The sequence below is a fragment of the Pseudorca crassidens genome, chromosome 18 (assembly GCF_039906515.1).
Source record: "Pseudorca crassidens isolate mPseCra1 chromosome 18, mPseCra1.hap1, whole genome shotgun sequence".
NCBI classification, from domain to species: domain Eukaryota; kingdom Metazoa; phylum Chordata; class Mammalia; order Artiodactyla; family Delphinidae; genus Pseudorca; species Pseudorca crassidens.
Genome location: NC_090313.1, coordinates 55,779,636 through 55,794,845, shown reverse-complemented (window position 1 = coordinate 55,794,845; position 15,210 = coordinate 55,779,636). Strand labels below are relative to the sequence as shown.

The 15,210-nt window shown below is 35.1% G+C and overlaps 1 protein-coding gene across 7 annotated transcripts in view; it reads left to right on the top strand.

The window, feature by feature from the left end:
- VWA8 (von Willebrand factor A domain containing 8) overlaps positions 1-15,210 on the top strand; it is a 369,572-nt gene that overhangs the window by 138,019 nt on the left and 216,343 nt on the right. For all 7 annotated transcript variants that reach the window (XM_067713438.1, XM_067713439.1, XM_067713440.1 and 4 more), the window contains exons 16-18: positions 569-646; positions 4,740-4,855; positions 15,096-15,202. In XM_067713438.1, coding sequence (XP_067569539.1) covers positions 569-646; positions 4,740-4,855; positions 15,096-15,202 — 301 coding nt within the window. The remainder of the gene's footprint in view (positions 1-568; positions 647-4,739; positions 4,856-15,095; positions 15,203-15,210) is intronic.

Sequence of the window (15,210 nt, the reverse complement as noted above, 5' to 3'; positions counted from 1 at the left end):
ACAGGATATTGAATATAGTTCCCTGTGCTATACAGAAGGACCTTGTTGTTCATCCATTCTATATATGCCAGTTTGCATCTGCTAATCCCAAACTCCCAATCCATCCCTTTCCCACCCTTCTCCCCTTTGGCAAGTCTATTCTCTATGTCTGTGATTCTGTTTCTGTTTCATAGATAGGTTCATTTGTCATATTTTAGATTCTACATATAAGTGATCTCATACAGTGTTTATCTTTCTCTTTCTGACTTACTTCATTTAGTATGGTAATCTCTAGTTGCATCCATGTTGCTGCAAACGGCATTATTTCATTCTTTTTTGTGGCTGAGGAGTATTCAATTGTATATATGTACCACATCTTTTTTACCTGATTCTTAAAGAGAAAGCAGAGGCAGATGTGTTTCCTGAGAAAATGAATAAGCAAATTTATCCACAGGTTAAACATGATACCTATAATCAGAGATTTCAAAAATTATAATTCTAATATTGTTTGATAAGTAGCCATAATTTCTGGTTGATTGATCATATATCCCAATTTATTCTTTCTTTCCTTAATTCTCTTATAAAATAGGTCCCAAATATGCCTCAGGAAGCTTTGGACAAATTGTTATCATTTACACACAAACTCAGAGAGACACAGGATCCAACAGTAAGTCTGGGTTATTTTCCATAGGATTTTCTGTTGTTGACATGCTGCTTTATATTCTTAGAGTTCAGTGCTGTAAAATCTATTTTTTAAGCTGATATATTTATTCCTTATGCTATGCTTTCTCCTATGTATATATCTTACTGTTTCAATGACTTTAACATTTCTTCCAGCTCCTCATGGCTGGTGTCATAGAAAACAACTTTTAACTTTAGGGGAGTACTTGGGTATTCCAGGAGGTTTGGGTCTACTTCTCTGTCTCCTGTGCCGAGCAATCTCATGTATTCTTATGGCTTCAAGTATCACCTCTGTGTTAATGCCTGCAATTTTATCTTCAGTTTCTAACTTCTTCCTCACTGATTCTCTATTTCGGATTGTATTTACATTTTGGGATGTTATAGGGGCAGGAAACTTTTACCTTCTTTTGTTCTAGGTCCTTTGGCTAGCCTAGTAATTAAATTGACATGACACAGTTTAATAGGAGAAAAACAACAAATTTAATTTTGTACATGCAGAAGCCCCATAAAAATCTGAAACTCAAAAAGTGACCAAAGCAGGTAGCTTTTATACCTTTTAGTCAAAGAAACAATAAAATTCTGAAGAACTGATAACACAAAGAAGTTTGGGCTTGGGGTAGTAATTAAGTGAAGAAGAAACAAGGTTTATATAGCCTTCTCAGTCCTAAATTTCCTATTTCTGGTGATAAGGATGCTTTCTACCCTCCTGGTACAGGGAGGGTGTCTGTTTCATGGGAGATTCATTTCCTGCTTTCAGGGGGACAAAGGAGGGTCAGAGCGTCCTTGCACCAGCTAAGTCCCATCCTGGTGCCTGGCACATACTAGAAAATTAACAAATGTTTGCTGAGTGCATGAATAAATTAATTAATTAGTTATTAATTTATTTAGTAGATTTCCCTGGAGTTTTCTCTCCCAGAGAACATTACATTTTCATAAAAGAAATGAGGAAAAATAGAAAATTTAGTTTTAATAATTTTTGAAAAGACTTTTCATATTTTTAAGCTGAATTCCTATTATTAATCATGTTAATCCAAAAAAAAACCCTTGAGGTGTGCTCTTAAACTGAATAACCATGGTAACTAAGGGAATGTGCTCACATCCTCACCCTTTTTTTGCAAGGTAAAACTGCAGTTAGAAATTTGATATTATAAGTGTTAAGTACATTAGGATTTTTAAATTAAAAGTACATTCTCAATTTTCAGTTGGTAATAATGTGAGAACAGAAATAGCAAACCCTTTACTCAACACATAAGTGGCTAAACTTCTTTCTGATTTAATCCTGGATGTTATTGCAAAGCATTTTGGTATTATCAACTGATGTGGTATTTTTTTTTTTCTTTTTTTTTTTTTGCGGTATGCGGGCCTCTCACTGTTGTGGCCTCTCCCGTTGTGGAGCACAGGCTCCGGACGCGCAGGCTCAGCGGCCATGGCTCATGGGCCCAGCCGCTCCGCGGCATGTGGGATCCTCCCGGACCGGGGCACGAACCCGTGTCCCCTGCATTGGCAGGCGGACTCTCAACCACTGCGCCGCCAGGGAAGCCCTGATGTGGTATTTTTTAAACTCATGAGAAGTCCTTACTGATCACTGGAATGAAATGTGAAGCCTGAATTCAGTGTCATGTTTGGAATTAGGTTAGAATTTTGTAACCTGGAAAGTTACTGTATGGTTTAATAGGACTCTTGTCATAAGAATCTTCTGGTTGGAGTCATTTGTCATACATTTTCCATGATTAAAATAGGAATTTTTCATGGTCTCAAATATTAAGATGAGAATTACTATCATATTTAACTTCTAATACTTTCGATCATAGTGGCTGAAACAACCTTATCCTTAATTCTTCCTACTTTCTCACATCCGTCCTTCTTTCTCGTATCCATAAGTTGCCAAGTCCTTTGAAACATTGGTCTGATCCCTTCTCCCGCTTCTTATTGCCAGTAACCTTACTGTAGGACTTTCTCTCTTTATAAGTAGGTAACTGAAGTAGCTTTCTGATTCCTGTCTCAGTTTTCTCTGTCCTTAAACTACTTTGTATATTCCTGCCAGTTTAGTCTTTCTAAAATCATGTTACTAAGTCCTATTGCCTTTAGAAGAAGGGCCAAACTCCTCAAAAAGTGATTTACGGGTCTTTGATATTAGGGAGCAAGCTTTCCAGCAGGACCCTCTAGTAAAGCTGGGCTGGTTTCCTCACATTCTGCTTGTATTTCTGTTCCTGTTGCTTTCGTGCCTTTGTTCATAGCATTTCTGCTACCCATTTGAACATTTTAAGCCCCTATAGCAGTTTTGTCAAGTGCTCCACTTATTTTTACATTAAATTATATGCTATTTTGAATTGCAATTTATGCTTTCTTATATGTAAATATTGTCTCCATGTCTAGAATGCAAATTTGTTGAAGAAGTCTGAGTCAAATGTTTTGCTTTTGAGTTCTTTGTAACTTAGAACGTGTTTTTTAATAGAAAAAAGGATATGTCATAAATGGTGGTCATGCTCCTAATCTAGTCCCCAAAGGAGTGTTTAACTCATGTTGTAGCTGAAATATAATGCTAATAACAGCAGTCCAACATCTCATGGAGCTGTGAAATACACGATAAAGGAGAAACCAATTCACTTTCTACTTCCTTGGGATGTACAGAGATGGGCTTAAGCGAAGTGATAAAAGGAACAAACAACGTAGTGTAGTTTTGGCATCCTCCTACCATCCATTCTGAATCCTCGGTTAATTTAATAGAGTCTCCTTCTCCATTTCCTCTGGTGCTCAGGGCCACTTTATTGCCCTTGTCAGACTCTGTGACATCTCACCCTGGTCTCTTCTGTGCCTCCCCACCACCACCACCAGTGGACCAGTTTACTTCAAAAGTTCTCCTCTTCTCTTGATTTTCAGTGAAAACCACTATCTTCTAATGCTGCTGATCTTAGTTAGACATTAGGCGAGTAATAATCTGATGCATTAGATTCCTACTAATGTGTAGGTCCCGTTCCCTTCCTCTGTTAGATTTTTTTCATTTTGAAGAGGCTGACTTTAAATAATAATTGCTGGACTTCCCTGGTTGCGCAGTGGTTAAGAATCCACCTGCCAATGCAGGAGACACAGGTTCAATCCCTGGTCTGGGAAGATCCCACATGCTGTGGAGCAGCTAAGCCCGCAAGCCACAACTACTGAGCCCTCGCGCCACCGCTACTGAAGCCCGCATACCCTAGAGCCTGCGTGCCGCAACTACTGAGCCCATGCGCCACAATTACTGAAGCTTGCGTGCTCTAGGGCCCGCATGCTGCAACTACTGAGCCCATGTGCACCATGAGGAAACTGGGGCTTCAAGAGACTAAGAAACTTGCCAGAATCAACACAGCTAATAAACGGAAGACCGATTTGTCTGACTCCAAAGCTTATAAACTTTACTATTACATTATGCTGCCTGCTAAGGTAATTTCAAATTCAAGTCAACAAATATTCATGGATACTTACCATGTCCTGAGTTCTATACTAGCCCCTCTATTAATGGGATTTGGGGAAGAGTAAGAACACAAAGGGAAATTATTCTGACAGTGTCAGAGAAGGATTCCAAACTGTAAGCTGCCCCCCAAGTGACAACTGGTTGACACCTCTATAATCAGAAGGCTAAATTGTCCACAACTCCTTCTCTATTTCAGAAGTCATAGATTTACTTAAAACTGTAAGCATTTCTGGCCATCTTAACAGTTTGGCTTTGTGTAAGCAGGAAAAAAAAATGAACAAATGGTTAATTGTACATAAGGGCTATTTGTAAGTCAGGTTCAATCTGTACAATGTAACATCTTTCCTCCATCCAGCCTCCTCCCCCCCCAAAAAAACATATATGCACAGTACTTTAATTGAATTTAATTAATAAATAGTTTTTATGGAATTTTTTAAAAATGTCTTTAAGGATGTTTTAAGTGTAAATTGGTTTCTGTTTATTTTATTTGTAATTCATTAACAGTACATATTTATTTTAAGTTTGGCCTTGTCCTTAGGAATAATGAATTCTGCTATGATACCCATCCAAGGGGACTTTCAGCAAGTTGCAACAAGACTCTTAACAGCCTGTCTTTGCCTTTTGGTAGGCGCAGTCATTGGCAGCATCCCTTTCTACCAGACAGCTGTTGAGGATTTCTCGTCGGCTGTCACAGTACCCTAACGAAAATCTTCACAGTGCTGTCACTAAAGCCTGTCTTTCCAGGTAACCATATTCTCCTTTCTCACTGAATTCAACTTTCTGGGTCTTTGCTAAAACAGTGACGTAAGTTTCATAGTCTGTACTCACAGGTCTGGAAAAAGTATCAGTCTGAATATGTAGCTATTTCAGCCTTGTGTTCAGTTTTTACAACATATATTACCTTACTTAGGCATAGTAATAAATTAAAGAGATTTTTATAGATGAGAAAACTAAGTCACTCAAATCAGACAGTAGTAAATAAGTAAAAGTAGGTTTGATAGTTGAACACTGGCTCATGTGTCTTCTGAGCGAGTGCTCTTATGTACTTAGCACCTCCCAAATTTGCACTGGAACTTTCCATGCTTGGTAGTACTGTCCTGTCACCCAAATTTGACAAAACTAACATCTTTTCAGTCTACACTAATATTTTTCATACTTGTTTGGAAATTATTAATAAAGCATCAGCTTATATAATTTCCTTACAGAACCATACTTGCATGAAACTATTTTAAAAGAATAATAAGAAAAGATTAATAGCAATGTCCGATAGACCTGGAGATTTCTTTTAGACTCTTTTCATATGATCTGGTAATTATTTTTATGGTGGTTATACCTGTTGTCCATTCATTCCTTGATATATTAAAGGAATTAAAAGAGAATCTATATTCAGCTTAGGAGGATCTCTAACGGCCCTCTATAAGTTTTCAGCTTAGTGGACAATTTTTCTTGTAGTTAAAGTAAGCTCCTTATGTTGCAACTTGAATTTGTTCTGTGGTGAAATGAGGCTAAAATGAGGTTTGTTTCCAGTGTCTTTGGGGTACTTCTTTGAATAACTAATAATTATGAGAAATAATAAAGTTGATTCTCCTTTTCTTTTAAGTAGATTAATATTAATCTACTTAAAAGTAGATTTTCATTTGGAAAATGAAAATTTTCATTTGGAAGATCCAAATGAAAATTAGAAAAAAACATGCTTCAATTGCCTACTTTTTAGGCTCATGAACTGAAGAAATTATTGGGTTGCCCAAAAAGTTCGTTCTTTTTGGGCAACCCAATATATACAGAAAGATTCATTATCTACCCAGTGTTTCCTTAGTCAGAACTTGGTTATAGATGTGTATTAATAGAAGTAAATAGTCAATGCCAAGTAATACAAACAGTTTCAGAGCCTAAGGGAAAATAATACTTTGGAATGAATGAAATAATCATACACAAAGCATTCTAGAGACCGTTCTAGAGAGCAAACAGTGAAAACAAAACAGTTCACTCTGAGTCTAGCGTAATCTTGATGCCTAAACCAGACAAGAATAATGTGTGAAAGGAAAATTATAAATCAAATGCATGGAATGTGAACAAAAATCCTAAATGAAATCCAATTGTAGCTAAATATATATCATATATATTTATATGATATATATAATTTATTTATATATATAAATAAACTATGAGCAATTTGGAGTTATCTCAAGAATGTGAAGATTTACTATTCTTTTTTAAAATTCACCATATTAACATATTACTGAGAAGAATATCATTTAAATAAATCAGTAAAAAGGATTGGATAAAACTCAACAGCCAAACTTATAAACAAGCCAAAGCAAAAATAAGCCAAAAATATTCTTAGTTAACCATGAATGGACGGAAAATTCTTTAATCTGATAAAGGGTATCTACTAAAACTTTATAGCGAACATTCTTATGGTAAAATACTTGGCTCATTCCCTTTAGAGTTAGAAACAAAACAGGAATGTCACCTTTCTATACTTTTAGATTGGCTAAAGATTATATGATTGGCTACCTAAAAAATTCAAAAGAAGCTACATATAAACTACATATTAGAACAAATAAAATATAATGAGATTACTTATGCACCCAAGTCAGTGATATTCCTATATTCCAGCAAAAATCAATAAGGAAGTCTAATTTTTAAAAATAATACCATTCAAAATAATAATGGAAAGCTTTGAGCATCTAAGAATAAATCTGATGAGTGACATATAATGCTTTTATGGAGAAAAACATAAATCTTTATTAAAAGCTATAAAAGATAGCTGTGGGAAATGGGAAACTGTACTATGTTCATGAAAGGGAATATTAAGTATTGTCAGGCTGTTTGTTTCCCCCCCAAGTTGATATGTAGATATAATTTGGTCAAATACAACCAAGGTTATACTGAATTAGACAAGCTGATCTCGAAATTAATATAAAGGGCCAATAATATCCAAAGAAATTTTAAGGAAGATTTAAGTGGTGTGCTTTCTCCATCAGATATCAAGATCCATTATACAGTTATATTTACTTACTTATTTATTTATTTTTAACATTTTTATTGGGGTATAATTGCTTTACAATGGTGTGTTAGTTTCTGCTTTATAACAAAGTGAATCAGTTATACATATACATATGTTCCCATATGTCTTCCCTCTTGCGTCTCCCTCCCTCCCACCCTCCCTATCCCACCCCTCCAGGCTGTCACAAAGCACCGAGCCGATATCCCTGTGCCATGCGGCTGCTTCCCACTAGCTATCTACCTTACTACGTTTGTTAGTGTGTATATGTCCATGACTCTCTCTCGCCCTGTCACAGCTCACCCTTCCCCCTCCCCACATCCTCAAGTCCGTTCTCCAGTAGGTCTGCGTCTTTATTCCTGTCTTACCCCTAGGTTCTTCATGACATTTTTTTTTTCTTAAATTCCATATATATGTGTTAGCATACAGTATTTGTCTTTTTCTTTCTGACTTACTTCACTCTGTATGACAGACTCTAGGTCTATCCACCTCATTACAAATAACTCGATTTAGTTTCTTTTTATGGCTGAGTAATGTTCCATTGTATATATGTGCCACATCTTCTTTATCCATTCATCCGATGATGGGCACTTAGGTTGTTTCCATCTCCGGGCTATTGTAAATAGAGCTGCAATGAACATTTTGGTACATGACTCTTTTTGAATTTTGGTTTTCTCAGGGTATATGCCCAGTAGTGGGATTGCTGGGTCATATGGTAGTTCTATTTGTAGTTTTTTAAGGAACCTCCATACTGTTCTCCATAGTGGCTGAACCAATTCACATTCCCACCAGCAGTGCAAGAGTGTTCCCTTTTCTCCACACCCTCTCCAGCATTTATTGTTTCTAGATTTTTTGATGATGGCCATTCTGACTGGTGTGAGATGATATCTCATTGTAGTTTTGATTTGCATTTTAAGTGTGGTATCGGTGCTAGAAAAGACAAATAGACCATTAGAATAGACTACAGAGCCCTGAAACAGCCCCACATATTTCTGGGAACTTAGTATATGTTAGAGGTAGCATTATGAATTAGTGTGGGAATGGATGGACTTGTCGATAAATGGTTAAAAATAAAAAATATCCACTTTATTCCCATACAGAAATGTAAAATCCAGACATATGACAAAAACACCGTAAGCCACTCTACAAGTTATAAGCCACAAACTAAGAGATGTTTCACAAGATTTCTAATCTCAAAAGGATTGCTATTCAGGAACTATAAAGTATACAAATTAATGAGATAAAAGCATCACCTCTAAATGGCAAGAGGATTAATAGATGTGCAGGAAAAGTTAATTCAGATAACCAACAAACATTTGAAAAGATGCTCAACTTACTATTGATCAGGGAAAATGACATTTAAAACAATAATCCGCTATCATTTTATACTTTTACAATTTTTACCTGTAAAAATAGCATTTTCCATGAGCAGAATGAAATGGAATTTCATGACTGCTGTTGGGATGGAAGTCTTGTCAGTTTGGGGGTGATCTTACAGTATCTTTATGCCTTAATATATTAATACTCTATGAATTGACAATTCTACTTCTTGATAATCACCTTAGAGATAGATTTACATGTATGTATAAGGAAGCATGTAGAAGAATGTTCATTGCATCATTGTTTCTAAGAATGAAAAATGGGAAACAACCTATCAGTCCATCAGTAGGGAATGAATATATAAACTGACATATTCATATAATGAGGTACTATACAGCAGTTAAAATGAAATAGATCTACATGTATCAACAGATATGGATCATGACAACATCAAGTCAAAAGTTTGAAAGAGGAGATTTCGTATATGATGCCATTTATATAAAAGTTTAAATACAATAAAAGTGCAATATATTTTTTACTTACACATATGCAGCAAAATAAAAATATGGACAAGAAAGGTATACACCAATTTCAGAGTAAGAGTTAGCTTCAGGGATAGAGAGAGATGAATACAATACTTAATATACTGTAATTTTCTGTATGCTTGAAGTAGTTCATGGTTAAAACTATTTAAAAACTAAAAAATACTTTCCATATTCATACAAATATTTCACTGAATCAAATAATACATTTTTCCACTGTTATCAACTGAACACAGTAAAATTCTATTTTGTTACCACCCCATGACCCTTTGCAAATAGTAAAACAGCTGTCTTGTTTATGTATCATATGTTGACTTTAGCAAGGCTGCAGAGTCAAAAGCCTTTTTATTAACCTTCTCTTTAGGATAGCACAATGGCAGGAAGGAACAACAAAAAACATTTCATAGAAAATTTTAAAACAAAAATATAATATGTTTTATATTCATGAAGTCTATTATTAAGCAGACAAAATCAAAAGAAACTCTCTAGCCTAAATTTGTTAAACATTAAATTTATTAAATATTAACTTGGCTCTTTTATGTTGTTAATTTAATGTTAAAAATATTTTTCATTTATGTATTGTTTATGCCAGTTGAGTTCTGACTGGAACATTTCTTCATCTGAGGAAATGGCTCCCTAAGCACCTCTCATAGCCTATAATAGGTGCATCAAGTCTTGGAGCTAGATGCGTAATTCATTTTAGGTAGTTGAAAACCTAAGAGGCCAAAAGGAAGAAAACTTACAAGGTTAAGAAGATATCAGGTATTCTGTATTCCAAAAATTACTTTACTGTGGAAGAGTTAACTAGAAATCCCTATAAAAAGAGTTTTACTCCATTCGAGTATTTTGCATTACATTAAATTATTTACTTTTGGAAAATCGTGGGGTGATGATCCCTTAGCATAGAAATTTGGGGCAGAGTTATAAGAATTTAATCAGAAATGAAGATTAACTACCTTTGACATTGAGGTTATGAGGAAATTTTCCATTCATCAAAAACTTAGTTTCTGTACAGTATTTTTCAAAATTCCCTTGTGACATAAAATGAATAACAACTATATAAAATTTCCACTGTTTAAGTTATTAGCTAATTAATTTTTCAAAGTTATAAGCCTGCTAGAACTAATACACAGTGTTAAATGAGTATAATGATTATTGTGGGTGTGAATTTTTTGTTTTCCTGAAGAATGATTTTGTTTGCAGGAAAGACTGTTCAGGAATTTTTGGCTTAAAAACTGCTGTTCAGTTTTTTGTGTTATTTTTTTTTAAACATTTTTATTGGAGTATATTGACTTACAGTGGTGTGCTAGTTTCTGCTTTGTAACAGAGTGAATCAGTTATAGATATACATATATCCCTATATCTCTTCTTTTTGTGTCTCCCTCCCGCTCACCCTCCCTATCCCACCCTTCTAGCTGGTCACAAAGCACCGAGCTGATCTCCCTGTGCTGTGTAACTGCTTCCCACTAGCTATCTATTTTACATTTGGTAGTGTATATATGTACATATATAGACTACCACCCTCTCATTTTGTCGCAGCTTACCCTTCCCCCTCCCTGTGTCCTCAAGCCCATTCTCCAGGATGTCTGCATCTTTATTCCCATCTTGCCCCTAGGTTCTTCATGACCACTTTTTTTTTTTTTTAGATTCCATATATATGTGTTAGTATATGGTATTTGTTTTTCTCTTTCTGACTTACTTCACTCTGTGTGACAGACTCTAGGTCCATCCACCTCACTACAAATAACTCAATTTCGTTTCTTTTTATGGCTAATATTCCATTGTATATATGTGCCACATATTCTTTATCCATTCATCTGTCGATGGACACTTAGGTTGCTTCCAGTCCTGGCTATTGTAAATAGAGCTGCAATGAACATTGTGGTACATGACTCTTTTTGAATTTTGGTTTTCTCAGGGTATATGCCCAATAGTTGGATTGCTGGGTCGTATGGTAGTTCTATTTTTAGTTTTTTAAGGAACCTCCATACTGTTCTCCATAGTGACTGTATCAATTTACATTCCCACCAACAGTGTATGAGAGTTCCCTTGTCTCCACACCCTGTCCAGCATTTATTATTTGTAGATTTTTTGATGATGGCCATTCTGACCGGTGTGAGATGGTATCGCATTGTAGTTTTGATTTGCATTTCTTGAATGATTAATGATGTTGAACATTTTTTTAAAAATGTGTTTGTTGGCAATCTGTATATCTTCTTTGGAGAAATGTCTATTTAGGTCTTCTGCCCATTTTTGGATTGGGTTGTTTGTTTTTTTGATATTGAGCTGCATGACCTACTTGTAAATTTGGAGATTAATCCTTTGTCAGTTGCTTCATTTGCAAATATTTTCTCCCATTCTGAAGGTTGTCTTTTCGTCTTGTTTATGGTTTCCTTTGCTGTGCAAAAGCTTTGAAGTTTCATTAGGTCTCATTTGTTTATTTTTGTCTTTATTTCCATTTCCCTAGGAGGTGGGTCAAATAGGATCTTGCTGTGATTTATGTCATAAAGTGTTCTGCCTATATTTTCCTCTAAGAGTTTGATAGTGTCTGGCCTTACATTTAGGTCTTTAATCCATTTTGAGTTTATTTTTGTGTATGGTATTAGGTAGTGTTCTAATTTCATTCTTTTACATGTAGCTGTCCAACTTTCCCAGGAGCACTTATTGAAGAGGCTGTCTTTTCTCCATTGTATATTCTTACCTCCTTTGTCAAAGATAATGTGATCATATGTGTGTGGGTTTATCTCTGGGCTTTCTATCCTGTTCCATTGACCTATATTTCTGTTTTTGTGCCAGTGCCATACTGTCTTGATTACTGTACCTTTGTAGTATAGTCTGAAGTCCCGGAGCCTGATTCCTCCAGCTCCGTTTTTCTTTATCAGGATTGCTTTGGCTATTCGGGGTGTTTTGTGTTTCCGTACAAATTGTGCAATTTTTTGCTCTAGTTCTGTGAAAAATGCCGTTGGTACTTTGATAGGGATTGCATTGAATCTGTAGATTGCATTGGGTAGTATAGTCATTTTCACAATGTTGATTCTTCCAATCCAAGAAAATGGTATATCTTTCCATCTATTTGTATCATCCTTAACTTCTGTCATCAGTGACTTATAATTTTCTGCATACAGGTCTTTTGTCTCGTTAGGGAGGTTTATTCCTAGGTAGTTTATTCTTTTTGTTGCAATGGTAAATGGGAGTGTTTTCTTAATTTCACTTTCATCATTAGTATATAGGAATGCCAGAGATTTCTGTGCATTGATTTTGTATCCTGCTACTTTACCAAATTCATTGATTAGCTCTAGTAGTTTTCTGGTAGCATCTTTAGGATTCTCTATGTATAGTATCATGTCATCTGGAAACAGTGACAGCTTTACTTCTTCTTTTCCGATTTGGATTCCTTTTATTTCTTTTACTTCTCTGATTGCTGTGGCTAAAACTTCTGAAACTATGTTGAATAGTAGTGGTGAGTGTGGGCCACCTTGTCTTGTTCGTGATCTTGGTGGAAATGGTTTCAGTTTTTCACCACTGAGGATGATGTTTGCTGTGGGTTTGTCATATATGGCCTTTATTATGTTGAGGTAAGTTTGCTCTATGCCTACTTTCTGGAGCGTTTTTATCATAAATGGGTGTTGAATTTTGTCAAAAGCTTTCTCTGCATCTGTTGAGATGATCATATGGTTTTTCTCCTTCAATTTGTTAATATGGTGTATCACATTGACTGATTTGCGTATATTGAAGAATCCTTGCATTCCTGGGATAAATCCCACTTGATCATGGTGTATAATCCTTTTCATGTGCTGTTGGATTCTGTTTGCTAATATTTTGTTGAGGATTTTTGCATCTATGTTCATCAGTGATATTGGTCTGTAGTTTTCTTTTATTGTGGCTTCTTTGTCTGGTTTTGGTATCAGGGTGATGGTTGCCTCGTAGAATGAGTTTGGGAGTGCTCCTTCCTCTGCTATATTTTGGAAGAGTTTGAGCAGGATAGGTGTTAGCTCTTCTCTAAATGTTTGATAGAATTCGCCTGTGAAGCCATCTGGTCCTGGGCTTTTGTTTGTTGGAAGATTTTTAATCACAGTTTCAATATCAGTGCTTGTGATTAGTCTGCTCATATTTTCTATTTCTTCCTGGTTCAGTCTTGGAAGGTTGTGCATTTCTAAGAATTTTTCCATTTCTTCCAGGTTGTCCATTTGATTGGCATAGAGTTGCTTGTAGTAATCTCTCATGATCCTTTGTATTTCTACAGTGTCATTTGTTACCTCCCCTTTTTCATTTCTAATTCTATTGATTTGAGTCTTCTCCCTTTTTTTCTTGATGAGTCTGGCTAATGGTTTATCAATTTTGTTTATCTTCTCAAAGAACTAGCTTTTAGTTTTACTGATCTTTGCTATCATTTCCTTCATTTCGTTTCATTTATTTCTGATCTGATCTTTATGATTTCTTTCCTTCTGCTAACTTTGGGGTTTCTTTGCTCTTCTTTCTCTAATTGCTTTAGGTGTAAGGTTAGGTTGTTTATTTGAGATGTTTCTTGTTTCTTAAGGTAGAATTGTATTGCTATAAACTTCCCTCTTAGAACTGCTTTTGCTGCATCCCATAGGTTTTGGGTCGTCGTGTTTTCATTGTCATTCGTTTCTAGGTATTTTTTGATTTCCTCTTTGATTTCTTCAGTGATCTCTTGGTTATTAAGTAGTGTATTGTTTAGCCTCCATGTGTTTGTAGTTTTTACAGACTTTTTCCTGTAATTGATATCTAGTCTCATAGCGTTGTGGTCGGAAAAGATACTTGATATGATTTCAATTTTCTTAATTTTACCAAGGCTTGTTTTGTGACCCAAGATACAATCTATCCTGAAGAATGTTCCATGAGCACTTGAGAAGAGAGTGTATTCTGTTGCTTTTGGATGGAATGTACTATAAGTATCAATTAAGTCCATCTTATTTAATGTATCATTTAAAGCTTGCGTTTCCTTATTTGTTTTCATTTTGGATGATCTGTCCATTGGTGAAAGTGGGGTGTTAAAGTCCCCTAATATGATTGTGTTATTGTTGATTTTCCCTTTTATGGCTGTTATTATTTGCCTTATGTATTGAGGTGCTCCTATGTTGGGTGCATAAATATTTACAATTGTTATATCTTCTTCTTGGATTGATCCCTTGATCATTATGTAGTGTCCTTCTTTGTCTCTTGTAATAGTCTTTGTTTTAAAGTCTGTTTTGTCTCATATGAGAATTGCTACTCCAGCTTTCTTCTGATTTCCAACATCTCTTTTATTAAAGCTTATACTCAAGGCTATGGGAACCACCAAAGATTTAGAGCTATGGAAAACCTAAATTAGAAGTGTATGTTTTAGTATGTTTATTTGAAACATAGGGTTAGTTTATAGTAATATAGTACAGGCAACCATGGATTAAAAAGTAGTTCTGTGGGCTCACTTGTGATCATAAATTCCAGATATAACTTTATTTATGTGTGAGGGAAACTCTGTTTTCATGTTCTAAGCCTGTCATATTAATACAATGGAATTGTAAATATAGAATGCCTCTGTCACTCACAAGATAGTTGTTTTGACAACATACATATAGAAGAGATAAACAGGTATATTTTTTAAATGGAAGGAAAAATCAAGCTGAATAATCTTAAAGTCATCTAATAATTTTTATTAGAAAATAAAGAAAACCTCATTAATCCACCTCCACTAATCTGAATTTTTGATTGCCCATCTGAAGTAGGTTAAATTGTGGTTGTCTTATCTATTTAAGAAAATTTGAATAGCCAGTTAAATAAGATGTATGAGGTATACTAAATCCATTTTAAAAAGCAAATTCTTTTCATTCTTGTCCTGCAAAATGTTGTATATAAACACATACTGCTAATTACACATTAGTTTTCTTTATTAAAGGTGATTCAACAAACATACTTCATCTTCACACATACTTGAAGTTTATATTTATTCTGAAATATTTTATTATCTAGCTTTCACAGATCAAGACTGATCATCCTTAATTCGTTATAATTAGTAAGAGAGAGAGTGAGTGAGTCTGTCTGTCTAAGTGTCAAAAGATATTTGGGAATCATAGAGAGCTTTGACTTTATCAATCCATCCTTCCCACCCCACCAGATTTTTACCAAGCCTTGCAAGGTCAGCATTAGAGAAAAATCTGGCAGATGCTACAATAGAAATAAGTACTGACAATAACCTGGAGCCAGAATTGGAGGATTACAAATGTAAGTAT